At 40.3% G+C, this 25,398-nt stretch overlaps 1 protein-coding gene across 2 annotated transcripts in view; it reads right to left on the bottom strand.

Moving 5' to 3' along the window:
• Positions 1-25,398, bottom strand: part of LOC122638323 (protein SUPPRESSOR OF QUENCHING 1, chloroplastic) — a 63,737-nt gene that overhangs the window by 1,360 nt on the left and 36,979 nt on the right. The window contains exons 17-27 of one of the 2 annotated variants that reach the window (XM_043831230.1): positions 16,381-16,485; positions 16,162-16,226; positions 14,328-14,421; positions 13,535-13,692; positions 12,035-12,084; positions 11,829-11,950; positions 11,546-11,656; positions 11,151-11,240; positions 10,140-10,176; positions 1,915-2,162; positions 1,641-1,790 (exon numbers count right to left, since the gene is read on the bottom strand). In XM_043831230.1, the coding sequence (XP_043687165.1) occupies positions 1,641-1,790; positions 1,915-2,162; positions 10,140-10,176; positions 11,151-11,240; positions 11,546-11,656; positions 11,829-11,950; positions 12,035-12,084; positions 13,535-13,692; positions 14,328-14,421; positions 16,162-16,226; positions 16,381-16,485 (1,230 nt within the window). Of the gene's footprint in view, positions 1-1,640; positions 1,791-1,914; positions 2,163-10,139; positions 10,177-11,150; positions 11,244-11,545; positions 11,657-11,828; positions 11,951-12,034; positions 12,085-13,534; positions 13,693-14,327; positions 14,422-16,161; positions 16,227-16,380; positions 16,486-25,398 lie in introns of both variants that reach the window. The other variant, XM_043831229.1, reaches the window with a different exon arrangement.

The following is a 25,398-nucleotide window of genomic DNA, read 5'->3' on the forward strand; positions in this document are numbered from 1 at the left end:
CTTGACCTTCATTTAAATCCTCTCTCTCTCTTCCTTGTTCTCTTTGTTGTCTTGCCTTTTTTTGTTTCCCCTCCTTCCTCCACTTCTACTCACAGAACTTTAAACAAGGAAAATTGGGTCTTTTTTAAACAAAGCAGAGAAAGCATTATTTAAAAAAGCAGAGACTCGTGCACATGGCCACCCTCCAGTCTGCGCAGCCCTCTTCCCTATTCTCTTCAAAGACGCCAGCCATCAGATGAGATGCCTTCGATGTCTCAGATCTACTGCCAACGAAAGTGAGAGGAACCGGAATGGGTTTAGGGTTTCAAAATTGCAGGTGGAAACCTGTAAATTGCGGTTAAATGTAGCAGCCATATGCTACACAACTTCCGGTGAACGACCTCTAATGTCCAGCGATTAAAATCCTGGCCTGAGATGCCGGTATAACTGATCTGCTACTGTGAATCAGGGAAAAAAACCTTTTAGGGTTTTCAAAAAACAGAACTAGCTGCCTCTTGCTGCTTCTTCTTGTAACTGATAACAGCCCTTGCCAAATTAAGTTAACGAGACTCCAGAACGCCGAGAGGGAGTGAAGAGGGTGGGAAGTGAGAAATTCTCTAAAACAAGAAGTACTTTGGTGGAGATCCAGCGGGAAAAAGGAAAAAATTGTGTACTTGTATCGCTTTTTTCTTCTTAATCCTATATTTAAACATCCTTATTTACGCTAACTCCATTAATCATTCCTTCTTATTAAATTGCTTTTTCCTATTCACATTTCTGAAAGTTGAAACTCAAAGAGACTCCATTGTATATTTGTATTTGTCGAAGGAGAAAGCAATAGGAAGATTCGCTCACTGAAGAACCGATTTATTCTTCTCTGCAACATCTCTTCAGTATTTTGATTCAGTTTTTGGGGGTGGGGCTGGGTTGCAGGAAGGATACAGGTCGCTGGAACAAGGTTATCACTCGCCGGGGATCTAAAGGTCACCCGTGAGCTAATTTGGCCGTGGCCGGTGCCGATAAGCAACGATCAAAGGGGATTTTCCCCTGTTGTCCTTTCTGGTTTCTTAGTTCACGTTTAGGATTGAAGGGTTTCAAACCCTAATTTGGGAAAGAAAATGAGGGCAATTTGGCCATTTAAATCAAAATTCTAACGTTTAACGTCTACAATTAATGGAGTGGGTGTTTTTGTTACTTAGTTTGGAAAGCAAGGGAGGTACGTGGAATTTTCCAAACCTCACGGATGAAAGTGTACATAAGTCATACCTCAGGGGAGGTACGTGATATTTTGTTTATATATCGGTCAGTAAGTCAGAATTGAGTTCACACAAGCAGTAGGGAAATGAAGCACACTGCAGTTGATTGGAAGGCCAACTGAAATTGTCTCTGAAGTAGGTCTACAACTGCTTTTATGCTTATATTTAGAGAAGCAAGAACAAAATCAGCCCAAAGCAAGCATCTTTAGAGCTGTACAAAACACTCCCCAAACCCCACTATAGGCAATTTGGTTATGACCAAAAAATTGAAGATTGATATGATGGTTTTCTAATACCAAGGAACGGTTTGGCTGTTGTCAAACAGGTAGGAGTTTTAGATCTTTACCTTTTGAGCTAAAAGAAATGTAAGGAAAATCCAAAAAGCATCTATAATAAGAGGTGTACCTTGCAGTATATTCTACCCATGGCAGAGGAAGCAGAGTATCTTTTGAAATGAAGTGCTGCAGCACCTTCTGGGCTGAGATACCCTGTCAAGGGCTCAATTGTCACTACATCTTCTGGCTCAGTTTCTACGTTGAATTTGGATGGTGCTTCCTGCAATTGGATACAAGAGTGAATCAAAACAGGAGGGATCAAACTGCTTGGGAATACACTAATAATGAGGAAAGCAATGCAAATTTAATAGTAAAGATGTCATAAATAATGAGAAAGAGAAGACCTTAGAGAAATGGTATCCTTCAGGTAATGACATTTGAATGTAAAGGTTGCCCTCAGTGGACAAACCACCATCAACCATAATAGTCTGGGTGTCAGCTAATGACCGCCTTCTGAGGCGTTTCAAAGATCTGGATTTTGGGGATGGAGGCTGAACTCCTTTCAGCTCCAAAGTAAAGAGTTTTGCATCTTCTTTCTTTGAGTCCAAGTATCTGATTATGCTGTTGTTCGTATCAGCTATGAAAAGCCTCCCTACAAGATGTCATATGGTTTTTCGAGTTAAAGCTCATTAGAAGGATAAGAATGGGCTTTGCAAGCCTGGAAATCAATTCTTGCCTGAAAAGCTCACACATGCTAGGAAATGCACATCCTTTGATGCCACATGCAGCCAAGGATAAAGGTTAATGTACACAAGGATGTTCAATTAAACATATCTACAAACTTAACCAAGTTATAAAATTTCAATGATTACTAACTCTCTTATTTTAGTTCAAATATACTCTTCAGAGGGGTGAACTTGAGTAGTTGTAGTGAAGTTTTTTTTTTTTTTGAAAGGGTATTTGGAGGTGTCAACAGCAAATGAGTATTTTGGAATAAAATTAAAAACAACCTTGGGGCATTGTGAATTTCGACTTTGATCTCGATTCTTCACCTATATTTTTCAAGTCAGTTTCTCACTGCGTCCAATTTCACTTTTTACCAGGACCAAAACCATTAAAGTGAGGTTTACAATTGAGAGAAGATAAAAAGGCAGCTTTTGAGTATAACAGGAGATGGTATTGCTCCACCAATCATTTATAACCAATATTGAAAATACCTACGAGAGAGCTGAAGCTCAACTCTGAATAACTAAAAGATAATATTGACAGGATGTGTGACTGAAAGTATTCACTCTTGAAATTTAACTTAAATAGATAGCCATTTCATCACACTAATAGAGCTAGCTTTCACTTGTGCTTTCAGATTTCATTTCATATTGCTTCAACAATATTCAAATTGGAGAGACAAATGAAATGACTTGCTAGACTAACTGCTGAAGAAGGAAGCCATGGGAAATGTTATAAAATAAAACCTAGAAAGATGATAGCATTAAATGTACACCATTTTCATAAACTACAGAACTGACTTGACAAGAAAAAGATAAATTTGCCTCTTAAAATACAAGAGTAACAAGGATATATAATGAATAGGTACACAAAAGGATATGGTACTTGTGCAGGAGATCAAATTAATACTGACTAGCACAAAAACAGCAGACAGATAATTTCTAACGAAGATTTACCACCCCAGTACACTAGTTTAACAATTGGTCCACCAATAGACAAAGGAAGATGAAATGTTATTGAAGGACTATGTGAAGGCTGACTTGAGATGCACATCTGGTTGTGATCAATGTCCAGAAACCCAGCTTGTCTACCTAACTATTAATGAGGTCAGGTCGTTGGTCACCATTGGACTGTATGGTCCGGGCTGGTCAAAATGGGATCGGTTTTAGAGCTAAAATGTGAACTAATATGATATACATTCAATACAGTAAGCTAGTGAGACAAATTGTAGTAGTTCCCAGGCAGAAAAACATGATTTTGAAGATCCAGGTTAAGAGTTTAATTCCAGTTATTACGTATAAGACATTTTCTAAATTGTACTTAAAATAGTCCGACTCCCAGTCTGTTCAAGGTCCAACTGCATGGGTCAATCATTCAGCCACCAGGGTTGAATGGTTTGTTGACTAAGTCAACAGGTTCATGTGAAAAGTGGGTGGGTCTAAGACCACTTGTTGACTAGCTGATCCATCAACCAGTTGGTCAGCTGGGATGGGCTGCCTGGCTCTAAGGCCACTTGTTGCCTACTCCATTTCATTTTCAAAAGAAAAATTCCTTCCAGTTAGAAGGTTTCAAACCTAAAGCAAGAGGGAAATGATCTCTTTTAACTTAACAAAATTACAATCTATAATGCAACCTAGTATCCACCCTGTCATCTGGATCAATTAGATTTTGTAATGGGTATGAGGCAAAGCCAAGGCCAGAAGTGGTTTATCCAGGCTGGTTGAACCAGTTTGCCTGAAAGAAGCACCAGTAATATAATCCAAATTTTTTTTTTTTTTGGTAATAGTAATATAATCCAATTGCTATCATGGTTGGACCATAGATAGCATGAGGCTGTGAGGCGTATATATACACCTGCATGCAAAACTTTTCCTGTTTTGGATAAATTGATTCTTTCTTTCTCCTTCCTTTTGGGGGGCCAAAGGAATCTAGCTTCCTCCACTTAGAGAAAGCAAACACTGTTTTGGCGTCTGAACCTGATTTAATTGCTGTTCAAGGTACTCCAACATGAGTCCATGTTAAGAGACAGTTCTATCAACTTATGATAAATCTACAATTTACAGTGATAGATCTTGTCAACAATTTTTATCAACTATTGTAGTTGGGGGCATACCTAGCCCCAGGACATTGTTAACAATACAACACCTTGTCAGTTGCTCAACATAGTGGGTCCTACTGCTTTCCACTGTGTTTGAGTGGTTGACACCGCTATCACAAAGTTGCAAGGCTAAGATTTCTGCTTTCAATGTCATAATTCACTGAGTACTTGAACTAAAATCAGATTATCATAGGCAGACATTTCACTGATGCTGACAAAGATCTAACCACAATGTTACAATACAGAATGATGACATTTGACATCAATTTTAGGTTTCTTAACACATTGCATTGGTTGTTGGTTCTAACCGTTCAGTTTTAGAGAGGAAGGAGAAGAAGGAAAAGAGAGGGAAAGAGAAGAGCACATACGGTTGTGTTTAATCTCTTATGTCTCAAACTAGAGACAAACTTCCTTATATTGAAAAAGAATAACTAATTACACAGGGGCCCCTGGCCTTATACAAATAACAGAAGAAACATAAAACACATGTGGTTATATACAAGAATACCCTTAAACTCCTATTCTTAACACTCCCCCTCAAGCTGGGTGGTATATGTCATACATACCCAGCTTGTTCAATAAACAGTCAAAGTGATGAGTGCTAAGTCCTTTGGTGAAGATATCGGCCACTTGTTCATTCGTCTTCACAAAAGGGGTACAGATGGTCTTTGACTCAATCTTTTCCTTGATAAAATGTCTATCAACCTCAACATGCTTGGTCCTATCATGTTGCCTTTGGGTTGTGGGCAATACTTATGGCTGCCTTGTTGTCACAATATAAACTCATAGGTTTGACAGTCTCAAATCCCAATTCCTGAACAAGTCTCTTCAGCCACAAGACTTCACACACTCCGTGAGCCATAGCTCTAAATTCTGCCTCAGCACTTGACCTAGCCACCACAGGTTGCTTCTTACTTCTCCAAGTAACCAAATTCCCACCAACAAAAGTACAGTATCCCGAAGTGGATCTTCGATCAGAAATAGATCCAGCCCAGTCAACATCAGTGTATGCTTCGTTCCTCAAGTGACCATTTCTAGAGAAGAGAAGACCTTTTCCAGGGCATGACTTTAAGTATCTGAGGATCCTATACACTGCATCAAGATGTCCCATTTTGGGTGCATGCATAAACTGACTTACCACGCCAACAGCATAGGCTATGTCCGGTCGGGTAAGGGAAAGATAGATTAGCTTGCCTACTAATCTCTGATATTTTTCAGCATCTACAAGGGGCTCACCACAATCTTCTCCTAGTTTGTGATTCTGATCAATAGGAGAGAAGGTTGGTTTACACCCTAAGTACCCTGTCTCTGTAAGTAGATCAAGGACAAACTTCCTCTGACAAACATTGATCCCTTGCTTGGATCTTGAAACTTCAATCCCCAGAAAATACTTCAATGGACCAAGATCTTTGATCTCAAACTGCCGAGCCAAGTAAAGTTTAAGCTTTGTGATTTCAGTTTCGCTGTTCCCCATGACCACAATGTCATCAACATATACAATAAGAGCTGTAATAGTGTTGCCCTTCCTTTGTATAAACAAAGTGTGATCAGCTTGACTTTGGATGTATCCATTCTGTAGAATAGCTTGCCTAAACCTCTCAAACCAAGCCTTAGGAGATTGTTTAAGGCCATAAAGCGCTTTCCTGAGACGACACACTTTTCCATTGCCACTAGGATGCTTGAACCCAGGGGGAGAGTGCATGTAGACTTCTTCTTCTAAGTCACCATGTAAGAAAGCATTCTTTACATCAAGCTGGTATAATGGCCAATCAAGGTTTGTAGCCATTGAGAGGAGTACCCGAATGGAGTTATGCTTGGCCACTGGAGCAAAGGTTTCCTGATAATCAATGCCATACACCTGGGTATAGCCCTTAGCAACCAGTCTTGCCTTATATCTCTCTACAGTACCATCAGACTTGAACTTGACTGTGAATACCCATCTGCATCCAACAGGAACTCTCCCCTTTGGGAGTTCAACAAGATCCCAAGTGTGGTTCTTCTCAAGGGCCACCATCTCGGTATTCATTGCTTCTCTCCATTTTGGATCAGCCATGGCCTCTACTACATTCTTAGGAATAGAGATGGAGGAGATAGCCACTGTGAAGGCAATACCTGTAGGGGAGATAGAATCATAGGAGACAAACTTGGCAATGGGATTAATACAAGCTCGAGTTCCTTTGCGGTGAGCAATAGGAAGATCTAAGTCTGAGGGTGTAGGAGTAGAGGAAGGTATACCTGTCTCAGGATGAGGAGACGAAGGAGGATTTTGGCAGGTCTTCTTTATAGGGAGCCATGAAGGAGGATTTCTCTTGTCCTTTGTATACACAAGTAGCTCCCCCTGCTCTCTGTTCACCTCTGCACTCGGAGACTCCCCCTCAACAATAGTATCCTCGGACCTTTTCTTTCCCTTGTCAATCTGAAATGGGGAAATAGGGACTAAAAAGGGGGAAGGAAATGATAGAAACTCATGAGCCTCTTCAACCTCACTACCACGACACTCCCCCTGAAGAGGTGACTGAAAATACGGGAGATGTTCAAAGAAAGAAACATCTTTGGAGAGAAGCCACCGACGGGTAGGAGGGTGATAACATGTGTAGCCTTTAGAGGTAGAGGAATACCCAAGAAAGATGCACTTCGAGGACTTAGGATCCAATTTAGTGTGGGCAGATTTGCTAAGATGGACATAGCAGATGCAACCAAAGACCCGTGGGGGAAGTGAAAAAAGAAGAAGAAAGTAAGGGTAAGACCGCAAGAGGTACTTTGAAGTTCAAGACACTGGAGGGCATATGATTGATAAGAAAGACTGCAGTGAGTAAGGCATCGGACCAAAAGGTTTTTGGAACATGCATTGTAAACCAAAGAGACCGGGCTACTTCCAGCAGGTGGCGGTTTTTTCTTTCAGCAACCCCATTTTGTTGAGGGGTATCAACACAAGCCACCTGGTGGATAATGCCACGGTCAGAAAAAAAGGACTCCAAACCACCATACATATACTCTCCACCTTTATCAGAACGGACAATCTGAATACGAGTTTGAAACTGAGTGTAAACCAACTCATAAAAGTTTTTAAATGCAACATAGACATCACTCTTTTGTTTCAAGAGATAAACCCAAGTAACTCGAGAGAAGTCATCAATAAAGGAGACAAAGTAGCGGAAGCCACGTAAAGAAGTAACAGGGGAAGGGCCCCAAACATCAGTATGAACAATGTGAAAAGGTGAAATAGATCTATTGCTAGAAGATGGATAAACTGTCTTACAACTTTTTGCAAAAAGACAAGGTTCACAATGAAAAACATGATTGACAGGAAAAGAGGTAAATAAATGTGGCAACATTTTTCTCATAACAGAAAAGGAAGGATGTCCCAAATGCCGGTGCCAAAGCAAAATGTCCTCCTGTGTACGTCCGCCATGTTGCCCACACACATAAGGTTGAGCTATCGTCACAGGGAAGCACAAGTGTCGAGAACATATAATCCATCGTCTCACGTCCACCGCCAATCACTCTCTTCGTTACCAAATCCTGAAAAAGACAATGGGTAGGAAAAAAGGTGACAAAGCAGTTCAAAGATTTAGTCAATTGGCTAATGGAAAGAAGATTAGTGGCAAAGTTGGGAACATGAAAGATAGACTACAAAGGGATAAGTGGAGTAACTTGGACATCTCCCTTACCCGAGATGGAAGAAAGGGAACCATCAGCAATTTTTACCTTATCTTTTCCAGAACAAACTGAGGAGTTAAAAAGCTGAGACCTACCAGTTATGTGATCCGTAGCCCCTGAGTCAATTACCCAGGGTGTGGTGGCAGATGAAGTAGAGACCTGTAGAGCAGTGGAAGTAGTGGGTGCAGTAGAGGAGGATCCATCCAAGTGTGCTACAATCCGACGAAAAGCTGCTATGTCTTCTTTGGAGAGGGAGGATGAATCAGACTCATGAACCCCAACATGGGCTTTAGGCCCATTCTTCTTCGGTCCTTTCTGTCCTCCAGATGCAGTAGAGGGTGGTTTCCCATGAAGATCCCAACAAAACTCCTTCTTATGCCCAGACTTGCCACAATAGTCATAGGAGAATCGGCCTCTACCAGCCCCCTTAGTGAAGGGAGGACGGTCCTGTGGAGTGGATGAAACAAGAGCAGAGCGCTCAACAGTGGGAGTGGTCTCCATAGCACTTCTACGCGTCTCCTCACTCTGTAAATAACCACACACCTCCTCCAGGGAGGGAAGACTTGGTCGGCCAAGTATCTGTACCCGTATGGGTTTAAACTTAGAGTTAAGACCTCCAAGAAGGAACAGGACCCTCTTCTTCTCAAATAACTGATGCACTTTAGGCTCATCAACAGGACACAGCTGGAGATCTCTGTAGTGATCATACTCCTCCCAAAGTCCCACAACAAGGCTATAGTACTCAGAGATACTTTTGTCACCCTGACGCAGGCTAACAATCTGTTGAAGAAGTTGATAAACCTTTGTAGAGTCCCCCACTCTATCAAAAATACAAGCAACACTATCCCAAATATCTTTGGCTGTCTCCTTGCTCATAAACCTTCTTCCAATCTCCGGCTTCATTGAAAAAATGAGCCAAGTCATCACAAGGGAGTTCTCGGTCTCCCATTTAGAGAAACCTGGATCATCAATGGAAGGGGCCTTAAAGCTCTCAGATATATATCCCAACTTCCCCCTACTTCGAAGGATAAGCTTCATTGACCGTGACCAATCCAAGTAATTGTTACTATTAAGCTTAACAATGGGGAGCTGAACATTTGGATTCTCATATGATGGAGGGATTGGCAAGGCTCGAATTGATGGGAAGTTCGAGATGTCTCAACAGTTTTTCACCCATTGTGGTTTTAAAACAAACACTTGAGAGGAGCAATCAACAGCACTTCAAGCAAGAACAATAGATTCCCAAGTAACAGCAGCAAAAAACAGAGGTAACCTAGACCACAAAGCTTGAAAAAGCTTGTAGAGCCTCACACAAACAGAAAACAGCAGCGGAGTAGAAAAGAAAAGTCTTCCTTACCAAGAAACGACAGTGGGTAGTCCAAAAAAGCTCCCAAACAAAGCTCTAGTGAAGAGCTATTGCCAATCCCACACTCTGGCTGGCGGAAAACAGGGCAGAACAGTCCTGGCCGAGATTCACTCCTGTCCCTTGGATGCTCCCAACTGGCTTGAGATGACACAATGGGAAGAAAGGTAACCTCCAAACGAAACTAGAGCACTTGGTTGCTCTCCATTTGGATGAGAACCGAGAGAGAAAACAGATCTGTGAAGAACCGCAGGTTGGAGCTCAAACTCCAGCAACAACCAAGAGAGGAAACCACCTCTTGGTCCACTAAACACCCTTCTAACACCTTCAAACTCCAGGAAGAGTAGGCTCTGATACCATGTTCAGTTTTAGAGAGGAAGGAGAAGAAGGAAAAGAGAGGGAAAGAGAAGAGCACATACGGTTGTGTTTAATCTCTTATGTCTCAAACTAGAGACAAACTTCCTTATATTGAAAAAGAATAACTAATTACACAGGGGCCCCTGGCCTTATACAAATAACAGAAGAAACATAAAATACATGTGGTTATATACAAGAATACCCTTAAACTCCTATTCTTAACACTAACATCAATGCTTATAAAAGAAGAAACTACAGCTCAACTCTTCAAACCAGATAAAAGAGAATGCAGTTTCACACAACAGGAATAATGGGTCATGGGGAAAAACAATCTGTGCAGGAGTTCGTTGTAAACATTTGTGAAGCATATTATACTGATAAAGCGATGGTGAATAAATGCAGACTAATAAGAAAGATGATATCACCATTTCCTGCTTCAACAATTCCTGATGGCTCTGAAAGCTGCACCAAAATAAAAAAAAAATTCTTCAGAATGGATTTCAAGATATTTATCAAAGTAAACAAAAATTAAAATTGTAGTCATATCTATTTACTAGGGGGAAAAAGCACCAAATCTTGATCTATTTAGTTCTCATTCATCCAGAAACTTTACATGGATAGTCTAGTATGTCAAATATAACAAGAAGGTAGATCATATGCATGGCTTGATTGCTTAAACAAAAACCACTGCCATACCCTCATATGCCATTTGCAATATGATATATGATTCTCTTCTCAAGAAAATAAGAAATTACGCAACTTTGGGGCTCTGAGTATGGGCGACAGTCAGAAAGACAACAATGCACAACTCAACAATACACTTCCTAGAGCTGCGGAATACATCACAATCAAAGTGAGGGTTTCAATTTGTAACTATATAAGGATGGTCAAGTACATCATCACATCAAGAGCATCTATCCCAACTATTTGGAATTAACTGCCCGAATAACATCCCTTTGTTCCAATCTGAGGATTAGGAGCTCCAATAAATCTTGTTTTTCATCTCGTTTCTCACTACCACAGCTAAAATCCTTTTCGTTCTTCCCTTCGTCTCAGAGCATTATTCGTGCTTCTCCAACTACTTGGGATTGAGTCATATACTCATGTATCCAAGTCCACCATAAAGCCATCTATCCTGTTAGCTCAGTGGCATTTCTCTTTCTTGACCACTTAATCCAAATCAGTGTTGGTCCTTCCCTTGCTCTTTTAAAAACTTAAATTTGTACTAACACTCCTCACCGGTGTAATTTTTTCATCTCTGCTGCAAATGACAAAATCATCTCAATCAACTTTCCCTCATCTTGTCAGCCACTGTCCTCCCAGATGCCCTTAAATGCATTCTTTTTTTTTATTCTAACCCTTTCGAAGTATATGAACTTTTCAGAAAACAAGGAAAAAGAAGGGGTAGGGGGAGAAGTTTGCCAAATATTTTCAACCTGAGCGGATAGGGCTGATCCATCCTTGAAACCAGCACGTCCAGTCCCAGCTAAAGTAACAACTCTTCTATTAACTGGATCGAGTTTCTTAATCTGCCATAAGGAGGTAAACATTAGTAAATGGATCAAAATTTTAGTCAATGCTTATAAAAGACTGTTCAAAATATCCCACAAGATCAAGTTTCTTAATCTCCCACATTTTGGGTGGTTTATGCACCACCTTACTATGTATATGGTTGTCATCCATATCATAGTAAGGTGGTGAATAAACCACTGTGGATGTGAATACATCTCGCAAAACACCATTTGCAATTTAAAGAGCCTTTTGAATGTAATTACATTGCGCATCATGAAGTCTCAAATTTTATATTCTTATTAAGTTCAGTAAAGATAACTACCTTGTGATTGTATGAATCCGCAATATAAATTTGACCATCCTTTCCACATAAGACACCCAAAGGGTGCTGAAAAAGTACGTCAGAGCCTATTCCATCATGATCACCAAACTGCAAAGGTTGCGAATTAGAAATGTATTCAGAAAAGAGCCCTCAGTGACTCACAAATGGAATTAACAAATGGATGAGTTTCAGGATAATTCATTAATGTACAAGTTATCTGCAGAGATTTTGTGAATAGCTTACTATAGAAGATTAAAATAAAGAGCATCTCAGCATATACCCTAAACAAATTGTCAGAGAAAACTAGATCTCCCCCAGCGAGCAATCTTGTCCCTCCTGTTTTCAGATCAAGTACTCTGATGGAACTACTCTCACTGTCAGCTATATACGCCTCATTGAAATCTACAGTAACAATTTATTGGAGTTTAAACTTCTACAGAAATTGCTTGAGGTCATAAAAACAGTCAAATAACTCTAATATATTACCAGGAAATAGTGAAATTCCCGATGGCTGAGCAAAGGATGTTCTAGTAGAGCTTCACAATAAATAAAACCAAAATGGTTACGGAATGTTAAGTTCTGCAAATCATATCATAAAGATTGAAGAAACCTTGGAAGTTTATTTGTCAAGGACAATTGATTCAGCACAGAAAAAGACATGCGAATTCAATCATAAAAAATTATCAAGAGAAAGCCAACGCCTATGGACCAAAAAGCAGCACTAAACATAAATCAATATACTGAAAAATATTTAGGAGTTATGAAATTTTACAATGAGCACTTAAAAGTGTTCCCTTTCTTTAACAATTATATTACTATAACTACTGCCACCACTAAAAGGCTGGGTGAGAGAAATTCAGCTTCCCTCTAAGTTTGGTCGGTTGGGGTCTTCTAGAGATGTTTTAATTCTTCAGTGTTTTGGCTTTTTGGCGCAAATACCAAGGTGGAAATGCCCACTCCCAGTTTTTTGGTGCCCACCTTTTGTCTCAGTAAAGCTCAATGTGGATGGTGCTTGCAAGGGTAATCCTGGCTGTTGGGGGGGGGGGGGGGAGGAGGGGTCATTAGGGACCTGAATGGAGTGGTACTAGCAGCTTTCTCGAACTTCTATGGCGTTTACACTAATTCGATAGCGGAGCTTAGAGCGTTGAGGGATGGTTTGCAGCTATGCCAGGAGTTACGTTTTGTTGATCTGGCGGTTAACTCAGACCTTGCTTCCATGGTCAGAATGATTAATCTCAAGAGGTGTAACTTATGGAGGGGATGGTACTGGTTCCAGGAGGTTTTGACTCTAGTTTTCCATACTCGTGCTAACGTGATCTTTGCTTACCGTGAAAGTAACAGAGCGGCTGATTGGTTGGCTAATCATGCTTGTGACACTGGATCCTCTTTCACTTTCCACCAGGACAATCTGCCTACGGGGGATTTTCAGGGTATTCTTAGGGAAGACAAGGCAGGACTGCCGGTTCTCAGACATTAGTTCTTGTGTTTTTCATTTTTAACATCTGTATGGGGTTGGAAAGGTTTCGCTTAGAGAGGCTTTTGAGAGTTTGTGCTCCTTGGGTTGGGGTAAGGTGGAATGTCCCCCCTTGTATTCTTTCATTATTTTTGGAAATTAATAAAAAGCTAGGGGGCTGGGGCTGGGCCCGGGTTCCAGGTAATATTCGGGGGAAAAAAAAAACTACTGCCACCACTATCTTGGTTACTGACTTAGTAACTATCTCAGGAATGACACCATATATTCTCTTCACAAATTTTAAATGACAATAGAATATAGCAAATTCTATCAACCACTGCAATTTTATCTTCATGTTTTTGTTTCCAGTCATCAATCTCTTTGAAAATTCCCCGCTTCCAAATTTCAAGTGTCGCCAGCAAGAACATAACAATAATGCCCAACAAGATAATTCTTTGCAGCATTTAGAGCAAGGCTAACGGCACATGCAAAGCAGAAAATGCCAAGGAATGTTTGGAGAGCCTGAATATTACCTGGGTCCATTCAAGTTTCTCTCAAAACCATCACCACTGAAAGCTCTTGTAGTCCCATCTAAAGTATAGTGTTCCCAAATTTGGTGCTGGCCAGCCATTGCAATGTAAACTATCTCACTGTTGGGTTCAAAGCAGACATCCCATGGAGAGTTCAGAAGCTGACGGTAAAAAGGAGAGAGGACACATTAAATTAAAGTATGAAATTTTCTAGGAAATTGAAATATTCAACATAAAAGATTAGATGAAACCCAACTAGATCAAAATTACATGAGAGGCATGCAATTAGATTGAATCAATATAAGGACAGGGAAAGGGCAGGAATGGTAAGGCCTAATTTATTTACGGTTGGGCTCAGGTTTCATGTCTTACGTCCATGGCAGGCTCAGCCAGGTTCTTGCTACACCATGACATAGCCTTTATTAGGGACCTTGATTATTTATGGCCTACATTTCCACTCCTTTCTTCTATTTTTCTACTTTTAACAGGGAATTTCTCACATTATCTCCTGCCTGCTTTAACCAGGTCTGTCTGTTCCCCCCCTCCTCCTCCCCCCCCCCCCCCAACAAAAAAAAATAAAAAATAAAAAACCCTTTTCCAGCCACTGAGTTGGTTCAGCTTCAGGTAGATATTGAGTCAGTCAGGTTCAGACAATGGTAGCCACAAACCAATAAAACCTGATTCATTGCCATCTGTAAATCTTTAATATGGGCATACAAGCCTTGGATGCTAGTTCTCATAAACCAAGGAAGATTTAGCTTAAAGAAGAAACATTCACACATCTTTCTAGTCTTGCCTGAGTGGTTCCTTTCCCTCCTCCTCTGTAATCAGAACCTTTGGTTCCGTTTCCAGCAAGCGTACGCACTATCTCATTGACAAAATCAATCTCCCTATACAAGCCAAGGGAAGTTGATTAAATAAATCATTGTACATACACTGATAGAAATCATCTAAAATGTGTCATATGATATTCAAAAGAATCAAAACTTAACAGGGGAACAAATAGGTCATGTGGGGAAGTCAAATCTACTGGGGCGCTTGTTCTTTCCAACTTGTTTTCAACCAATTACGTAATAGAGAATATGCACAAGGATAATGATTCTCACTCAACAAGAAAATGAAAAAAATAGGGCTTCTTATGGAGGGATAGTTAACATATGGATGCTTCAATGAGTAGCTCAAAACAAGGTTCTAAAACTCGGGTCTTGGAGGCATCTCGGCCCAGCCAAAAACCGAGACGAGTAGAGATCTCGGCGAGTTATTGCATTATTTTTTTTTGACTCGGACCCCCAACTTGGTGGGTTTTACACATATTTTGGGTCTGAAACTTGGTATTCAGTCTATTTCAGGCCATTTAAACACAATGGCATGCCCAGATTTCCCAAAAAACAAGTCCAAATATGAGTTTCACTTTGGACCATAGGTTAGTAGGCGACGAGTCATACTAAAACAACCTACTCTACACATAATTTAGTAATACATAGCAAATTAGCAATCAAAACATTCAATTTAGTACCATCATACTGTAATAACAGGAAAATTATAGTTGTAACTCTCCGGACACCTAACCTAGCCGGAAAAGGTACACATTGGATATGGCATAAACTACACCACTCAAGTTAAGATTCTTCTTTAAAGAAACTGATGAAATATGACTATGAAGTATGAACAATCTGCCAGAAAATTACAATATTTCCAGACTGTTGGACTCATTTTTATTTTTGAGTCTTTAAATTGTAAGGGGTTAAAAAATGGGTCAAAACCATATCCAGACCCGATACCGAGATCTCGCCGAGAAATTGTAAACTTATAATGTAAAAAATCAGGAAAATATCTTTAAAATATGGGTCAGCTGCCTGGGTTGAGACGATACCGAGATCTCGCCGAGAAAATGTAAAAAAATAATGCGTATGGAGTATCGACTCTGTTTTTTGAAATACCGAGAAACTCGGCGAGATCTCGCGAGTTCTCGAACCATGGCTCAAAAGTTTTACCATTATCAGCATCAATACCCTCCCCTATGTTACAAACAATTATAACAAAAGCTTGAGCTCTTAGTAAGGGCACATAACAATGTATATCACCCCCCCAACAAACACACGTGCAAGCCCACACACACGGCTCTACACATGACACCAACATGTGGCACCAAGGGTACAGGGCACAGGGGCACAACAATGTACTCTCTCGCATCTACCAGGGATCGAACACCTGACCTCTCCTAACTCTAGTACCATGAAATACCCACTAATCCCAAAAGCTCGAGCTCAACAACCTATAAGGTGTGGGTGTAGATAAGTATTTCCTCTGCAAACCAATACCGAAATACCTCTGTTGCTTATATTGCAATGGTCTAAAATTTTCAAGGGACATCTTCCTATATTAGAGTTAGAAATCAAACCTATAATGATTTGGTTTTTTGTAAAGTGGAAAGCCTTCAAAGAAGTTAATGAGAAACATGATGATGATAACAAATGTTGAAAATAAAGACACTAAAAGATAACTGATTTTGATTTCTTCTATTTCTCTTCTTTCTTGTTCTCCCCCGTCCCCCCAAAGCATTTTTAAATCTATATTGGTCAAAACTCATTTTCGGACATCAAACCATAGATTGAAAATTTTCAACATACCTCAAGGCATGATTTTCAGTGTCTGCAACATACAGCAGATTTTTTTTTGGGTTGTATGCCAGTCCCTACAACAAAAGCATATTATCTTAAGGTTTTTATTTATGTAACCAACATGAAAAGCAGGACTACAGAGATAAATGGGAAAATATTTTCTAGGCGGTTCAAGGGGAAGAATTATCTTCTATCTTCAGGTAGTTGACACTTGACAGTAACCCTTACCTGAGGATGATTGAAGGTGGCATCTTCAAAGGTACCATCTCTTAAAGCCTCATCTCCAGTACTCCCAATTTGAACAATAAAATTCCCATCCAGGTCTGTTACAACCTAAATTTCATAAACGACAAGGTAAAGCAATATCTAGGAGAAATGTCAAAAGTACAACTCCGAAGAAATTTTATAAAGGTTTCAATTTATATAAATGGATGAAAGGTGCTTAGGAAAAGTACAAATACGTAACATACATAAATGTATTCATCTTTTTCTTTTCAATATTTGTAACAAACAAACAATTTTATTGATTAATGTAAAACTGTGATGTATATCGAGGGATTCAAACACTCCACACACACACACGCACGCACATATATAAATGGGAAAAGGCTTTCTAGGCGGTTTATCTAGAGAAGCTTCTTGATGAAGGATTGAGGGATCAGCATTAAGGTCCTGATCAGTCCCAAATGATCCCAATCTGGATCAGTATAGATCTCCCGATCCAAATAGTAGATGAACCAATCCTTAGCTGGTTAAATCATATTTTCTGAGCTAGACTAGATCCGTCAACCCTTCTATCCTTGTTCTCTATACGGATTGCCTGTTTTAAGCCATGTGGAGAGCTGATTCTAGGCAGTTACCTACACACACACACACACACACGTGTGTGTGTGTGTCAAGCATGCATTGATGCACATTTGTTTATATATACATATCTACATGGTTTAAAGTATCGACTGATACGATACGGACTGATACGTTTTTTTTTTTTATAGAAAATAGTATGTCTTGATTGGTATTGTATTGTATCGGCTGATACGGACCGATACGATATGAAACAAACCAATACGGACCAATACTTACGATACATACATTAAAGGTTCTATGAGAGTATTGATACGTATAGGTATGTATCGGCTGATACGGTTCAATACCGACCAATACAGCTCGATACATACTAATACAACTTGATACATACCAATACGGTCGATACCAACCGATACACGTTGATATGGCCATTAAAGGCCCATGTGACTATCAAACTATGATTTTGTTTTTGAGAACAGAGATTGCTAGAGATTTCATAGAAAATGGAGATTTCACAGAAAAAGGTAGGTTTCAGAAAAAGCTTGATATTTGTGTTTAAATCATGGTTTTTAATCCTATTTTTTGCTATAAATCGATAGATTTAGATAAAACTAAGTTTATTGATGTATCAAGCTTGATCATTTACAAGGATTTGTACTCATATCGATGAAAGTCTCTTGTCTCATTATACATTGTTCTCCATTTTAGTGTTTATGCATTATACATGTTATATATTGCTTATTTATATTGTTTTTTGGTCCAAATTTGTATTTCCATGCGTATTGTAGCGTACGATATGTATCCTCGATACGGTACTGTTCAGAACCAGAATATCAAAAACAGAATTGAGAAAGCTTGAATAGTCGAATGTGATCACCCAGGCACCTTTATTTATAATGCTGAAACATAAAATTACATGACTAAAATACCCCTGCCTAGCCGATACAGCTAGGCAGTACATAAACAGATATAAAACATAAAAATAAAGTACCCAAAAGACCAGAATACCCCCACGGTATTCTGGTTTACATTATTCAACACTCCCCCTCAAGTTGGAGCAAATATGTCGATCATGCCCAACTTGACTAGATTAGGGTGAAATAACTTTTCAGGCAAACCCTTGGTGAAGACATCAGCAAGCTGATCAGAAGAAGTCACAAAGGGAATACAAATCTGCCCATCCTCTAATTTCTCCTTGATGAAATGCCTATCCACCTCAACATGTTTGGTACGGTCATGCTGTACCGGGTTGTGTGCTATGCTGATTGCAGCTTTGTTATCACAATACAGCATCAAAGGAAGGCGAATAGGAAGACCCAAATCCTGTAGTAGCCCTTTAAGCCAAAGTAACTCACAAATTCCTTGTGCCATAGCTCTGAGTTCAGCTTCGGCACTAGAACAAGCAACTACATTCTGCTTCTTGCTACGCCAGGTAACAAGATTTCCACCTACAAAAGAACAATACCCAGACATAGACTTCCGATTTGCAGAACCAGCCCAATCAGCATCGGTGTATGCTTCTACCTGTAGGTGACCATGTGAAGACAAAAGAATGCCTTTTCCAGGAGCTGACTTCAAATAATGTAGAATACGAAGAACAGCCTCCACATGAGAAGTGTAGGGATCATGCATAAATTGACTCACTGCACTCATAGCAACAGCAATGTCTGGACGAGTGTGTGAAAGGTAAATCAGCTTCCCTACAAGTCTTTGGTACCGGCCTTTATCAACAGGCTCACCACCATTTTCCTTGAGTCGAACAGTAGGATCCATAGGAGTGTCTGAAGGGTGGCAGCCTAGCAAACCAGTTTCAGCCAACAAGTCTAGGACATACTTTCTTTGGGAGACAAATATGCCTTTTGCAGGTCTGGCCACTTCAATCCCAAGAAAGTATCTTAATTTACCTAGATCTTTAATCTCAAATTCCTGGCCAAGGAAGGTCTTCAACTGTCTGAACTCATCACCATCATTGTCAGTAACCACTATATCATCAACGTAGACTATAAGAACAGTGAGTTTTTCACCAATCATCTTGATGAAGAGTGTGTGATCAGCATTACTCTGCTTATAGCCCACAAAAATCATGGCCTTGTGGAATCGACCAAACCAAGCCCGGGGTGACTGTTTCAGCCCATACAATGCACGCTTCAGCCTGCACACTTTTCCTCTATTTCTGTCATAAGAGAACCCTGGTGGAATGTCCATGTATACCTCCTCTTCCAATGCTCCATTTAGGAAGGCATTTTTAATATCTAGCTGTTGCAGCTCCCAACCAAGGTTGACTGCACATGATAACAACACGCGGACTATATTCAACTTTGCAACAAATGCAAAGGTGTCCTGGTAGTCTATGCCGTATGTCTGAGTAAAACCCTTGGCAACGAGCCGTGCCTTATATCTATCCACGGTGCCATCCACCTTCTGTTTCACCACAAACACCCATTTACATCCAACGGTTTTCTTCCCAGGTGAAAGAACCACAAGCTCCCATGTGTTATTTTTTTTCAAGGCTTCCATTTCATCCATCATGGCTGCCTTCCACTTTCCATCTGATAAAGCTTCCTGCCAATTATTAGGAACACGAACAGAAGAAAGAGAAGTAACAAAAGCACGAAATGATTGGGAAAGGGAGTCATAAGAGACAACATGAGATATAGGATGCTGAGTGCAAGTCCTGACACCTTTGCGAAGGGCAATAGGCAAATCAGGAGAAGGAACATTACCAGGTGGAGAGGCAGGTTCTGGATCCACGTTCGGTAATTGGATGGGTACAGGAGCAACAGTGGATTGAACCTGCTTATGTTTCCTTCCATAGGTCTTCATAGTGCTAGCATCAATCATCCCCTGAAACTCACTAATGGTCCTCTGGACAGGAGTCTGGGCTGGAGTGGTCTGCTCCCCCTGAACAAGAACTTCTCCCCCTGACTCGGGGAAAGGACCAGAAGTAGGCTGAACAAACTCATTATAAACAGACTGGAGGGGAGGAGGATGCTCAACAGTCGACACATCTTCGCTAACACTCTCCCCCTGAAGAGGTGGGGACACATAGTAGGAGACATTCTCATGAAACACAACATCCATGCTAACAAAAGTCCGGCGAGATGGAGGGTAATAGCATTTATACCCCTTCTGAGTAGCAGAGTAACCCAAGAAAATGCACTGAAAACTACGGGGTTCAAGTTTGCCCGGGGACCCGGTATCTCGGGCATAGCAGACACATCCAAACACTTTAGGAGGAACAACAAAGGAGGAAGAGCCAAGTAGTAGCTCAACAGGGGGTCTATAGTTAAGGACCCGACTGGGCAGCCTATTAATTAAATAGGCTGCAGTGAGGACAGCAGCCCCCCAATAAACTGAGGGTTTGTTCCGGGCAAACAAAAGGGCACGAGCTACCTCTAAGAGGTGGCGATTCTTCCTCTCAGCCACACCATTTTGGGTTGGAGTATCAACACAGCTGGTTTGATGGAGGATCCCATGGGCAGCCAGGTATTTTTTGAACTGACCTTCCATATACTCTCGCCTATTATCACTCCGTAAAATTTGAAAAGTGGTATGAAATTGAGTTTGAACCAGCTGATGAAAGTGCTGAAAACATGAGAAAACCTCACTTTTATTGTACATGAGATAAACCCAAGTAAACCTAGAATAGCAATCAATAAAGGTGGCATACGACCGATGACCCGAAAGAGCAACTTTTCTACTAGAACCCCACACATCAGAATGAACAACATGAAATAAAGAAGATGACCTTTATTAGAAATAGGATAATTGGAATGTGTCTGTTTGGCCAAGACACAAGGCTCACAAAAAAAGTCTTCTTTATTACAAGTTTTGCCTAATGCAGGAAATAAAGTAGATAAGGTACCTAAAGGTGGATGTCCTAGCCTGGAGTGCCATATGTGTAATTCAGAAGAGAAAGATGCTTGGAAACAAAGCCTAGAAGGTAAAGCCTGTGTAGATGCAGGATCTCCATCAAGCAGGTACAATCCGCCATGCACTTTACCCGATCCAATCGTCTTCCTCGAGTCCAGTTCCTGAAAAACACAATGAGTAGGAAAGAATGTCACTTTGCCGTTTAAAGATTTAGTGATACTACTAATGGAGAGAAGGTTAGTAGTAAACTTGGGAATATGTAACATAGAAGATAAAGTCAAGGAAGGGGAACAACCAATGAAGCCCTTCCTCAGATATGGAGGAGAGGGACCCATCAGCAATTTTTACTTTGTCCTTACCAGAAGCAGGGAAGTATGTATTAAAAAGACTGGAGGAACCTGTCATGTGATCAGTAGCTCTAGAGTCTATGATCCAAGGAGTTGAAACTACTGATGCACAATGACCAGCAAAGGAAATACCTGTACGGGCAAAGAAGGAACCTGAATTGACAGCAGATGTAGTGGAGGCAGCAGATGTGTTCAACAGATGCTGGAGAGCTTGAAGATCTTCCTGGGAGAAACCAATGTCAATAGTGGGAGCTGGAGTTACACTTTCAGTGTAATTGGCCTTGTTTTTAGATTTAGCACGACCACGTTTACTCTCAAAATCAGCAGGCTTCCCATGAAGTTTCCAACACTGAGCCTTAGTGTGATATGGTTTGTTCACAGGCTCTTTAGTAGCAGCAGTAGCAGCAACATTATCAGCAGAAGTGTCAGTAGTGATGGAACCAGTAGTCTGTAAAGTTGATCTGTCAACCTTAGGAGTAATCATCATAGCAGCCCTCCTTGTCTCTTCACTGTGAACATATGAAAAAGTTTCCTCCAAAGTGGGAAAGGAATCCGACCATGAACCTGCACGCGAATAGGGTTATAATCATCATTAAGTCCAGCCAGGAAGTCATATACCCGAAACTGATCCACATAGGTGTGGTAGGCTGTAACATCTACAACAGTGGTAGCCTGGAATCGAGCATAGTGATCCAGTTGCTGCCATAAGCACTTGAGGGCAGCATAGTACTTAGTGACTGTCATCTCCTTCTGAGTAGTGTTTTGAAGAGTCTTCCGGATCTCATAAACCTGAGCACCACTCCTTGAACGACCATAAGTACCTTGACAGCAGTCCATATTTGAGTAGCAGTGTCAAGGAGGAGGTACTGACTAGAGAGGTCAGTGGTCATAGAATTCAGAACAAAAGACATCACCATCGCATCATTGGCAGCCCATTTAGTGCGGGCAGCCCCTTCTTCAGTGGGCTGTTTGGTGGTACCAGTAAGATGGCCAGTGAGTCCCCTGCCAGCCACAGTCAGGGATAATGATCTGGCCCAAATCAAATAATTGGTACCATCAAGTTTGATGGCGGCAGCATAGGGCAGGAAATCATTCCTGGTCTGATCTCCTCCAGAAGTAGCTGATGTAACCTCTGAGTCACCCATAAGTCAGCAAGGCAGAGTTCGATCCTAGAGAAAAAAAACTGATTTTTCAAAATTCTGCAGAAGTCGATCTGGAATTGGACAAAATTCTGATCTTCAAAAAACAGCAGTAATTTGGTGTTGAAACAGTGTCGGTTGCAGCAAGGTAACCAGGGAATAATCCCTCAAAAAATCTTCCCAAACAGCAGCCTAGAATAACCAAATCGATAAAGTGTCAGGGTTTTGTAGTTGAGATCGATAAGAAGGGGCAATAGACTGCAGCTTGGAGGTCTTCAATCAATGTGAAATCAGAGAGGATAGATGCTGTCCGTAGGCCTGCAGTGATGCTCCAAAGAAAACAATCGATCTCCCAACTGTTATGAAATCGATCTCCACAAAAGCTGAAGCAATCCTAAATCGCAGAGATGGATAATGACAGCAGCTATCGATCTGAATTAGGCTTTTAAAATTGAGGTGAGATGGAGGGCAGCACTCGAACCATAGTTGGATCACCTCATGGGTGCTGCCCTAGAAGAGTTGAATGGACCAAAGAAAGAGAAAGAAGAGAGAGAGAAGAAATCGAAGAAAGGGATAGAAGAGGGGAATCGATAGAAGAGAGGAAAGGGTTTTTTGACAATCGAGCAGGTCTTAAAACCCTAGCTTTGATACCATGTTCAGAACCAGAATATCAAAAACAGAATTGAGAAAGCTTGAATAATCGAATGTGATCACCCAGGCACCTTTATTTTTAATGCTGAAACATAAAATTACATGACTAAAATACCCCTGCCTAGCTGATACAGCTAGGCAGTACATAAACAGATATAAAACATAAAAATAAAGTACCCAAAAGACCAGAATACCCCCACGGTATTCTGGTTTACATTATTCAACAGGTACAATACGATACGCTACAATATGTCTCTTAAAATCACCCTTCGATACGATACCCAATACCGATACTTTAAACCTTGTGTGTGTGTGTATATATATATATACACCTTTGTGCAGGTGAATACAAATGAAAATCTTTATAATAATCTGAATACAAAGGAAGGGGGAAAAACTATCTATAAGATAGCTAAAATGAGAGAAAGAAAGAGTAGAGATTTAGACCATGTTAAATGTGTTAAAAGTGATGAGGATAGAGCACTAATAACGGATGAGGACATTAAGGAGAGATGGAAAGAGTATTTTTACAGCCTACTTAATGAAAACTTTTCGAGTAAAAGTGTAGAAAACCTAGGACCTGTAACCAGTAAGCTTAGAGTGGAGAAAAGAGAGAAGAAAGAAGAAGAGAAGAGTAGCTGCAAGGGGAGGAGCCGTATGTGTTAGTTTGCTTCCTCCCTCAAGTATCTTATTTATAATAAACCATTACAATCATAAAAGGAAAAGGAAACTAAACCTAATCTAAAATAGGTAGCTAACTTAGACTAGGAAACTGACTCCTAACTCCTAACAATTAAAGACATAAAACAATAAAGAAAACCATAATGGACTCAACCACAATAGGGACACTCCCCTTATCGTGGTACACTTCTCAACACTCCCCCTCAAGCTGGAGTATACAGACATCAAAAGAAAGGCTCCAGCTTGGACTAAAAAGAATAGAAAATCAAACTCAACACCAATCTTGAATAGTAGTTGTAGACTTCAGTGAGCACAGAGGAAACTCCGATAAAACCAATAGAAATATCATCCCAAACACTGGACGATAGATAACATCAACCGCAATCCAAAAACAGCAGATACGTAACGATGACAGATGTTCTCCAATAATTGCGGAACTTGATTTCTAATAAGAGAAGACTCGATCTTCAATATAAGGAAAGAACTCGATCTTCAAAGTAAGAATCAATTCAATCGCATAAAATGGAATTTTCTTGTCAATCTTCAAAAAACACCATAGCATGCTTAAAAGATGGAGGGCAGCAACTTCGAAGTTTCCCTTCAAAAGTAAAATCTTCACTGCAATAAATCTTGAGAAATCTTCACCGAAATATTCTTGAGAAAGGTAAGACTCTCCAATTGATGACTTGTGTAGAGCAGATATGCAAATAATAATATCCAATTCCAATCTCCTCCTCACGTGTAGCAGCACACGTGAAAAAACAACAGCCAATAATCAACATTGCAAAGCACGGGCATCACAAAAAAAATTCCATAAACAAGAGCACCGTAAATAACAACCGTAGATATAAAAATCCCAAAATCAGTTTCTAACCTCCCCTCACTGGAGCCAACAACCACCATGCAAGATCCAACCTTCAAAGAAGTACAAATCCCACATGTGTTCGGGGCCCACCTGGGCAACTATACTTCAAGAATTTTAAAGAAATGTCGGAATTAAAAGGGGAATGCCAGTTTGGTTTATGACTAGCATCTCAATAATTTCCAATCTCCCCCTCAAAACAAACTCCAACCTCAATGTCATGTAAGTACCAATTTGCCAAAAAAAAAATTAATGTGATCTGGGGCCCACCATAGCAATAATATGGCACATATGTATACCGAATGGCAATTCTGTAATTACAGCATGCAATCTCCAATTGATTTGGAACCGGGTCAAAATACCCAATTTCGTTCGGGATGGACCCATCCAAGTATACAATAGGCAATAGCAAGAGGTAACGGCGGAACCGTAATTTAAGTGAAATTCATATATATGCATAAGTAAGGCCAAATATAAAGGAGTGGCAATCTGGTAATAAACCAGAATTTGCAAGGGGTCAATTTGGTAGTTAAAGAGGCAATGGGACATGATGGAAACTAACGTTTATTGGTTGGGGATATGAAGGGAATTAGAATTATTACAAGGAGAATGGCAGAATTGCAAATAACACAGAGTTGAAAAAGGGATGGCCTAGCTGTAATTAGGTGAAATTTGGTAAAATTCACTTTGAAACACAATCCAAGCCAAAGGGCAAACTTGGAACAATGAAGAAGACAAGGGTAACTTGTAATAAACTTGAGCAAATTGGGTAATAGTAAAGTGTAGAAGCAAACTTGGGAAGGAAACTAGAGAAAGAAAAAGATAAAGACAACCGTCCCAGCAAGACAACAACTAAGAAATTATAAACCCATTCGAAGAAGGGATA

This window comes from Telopea speciosissima, chromosome 8 (genome assembly GCF_018873765.1).
Source record: "Telopea speciosissima isolate NSW1024214 ecotype Mountain lineage chromosome 8, Tspe_v1, whole genome shotgun sequence".
NCBI lineage: Eukaryota > Viridiplantae > Streptophyta > Magnoliopsida > Proteales > Proteaceae > Telopea > Telopea speciosissima.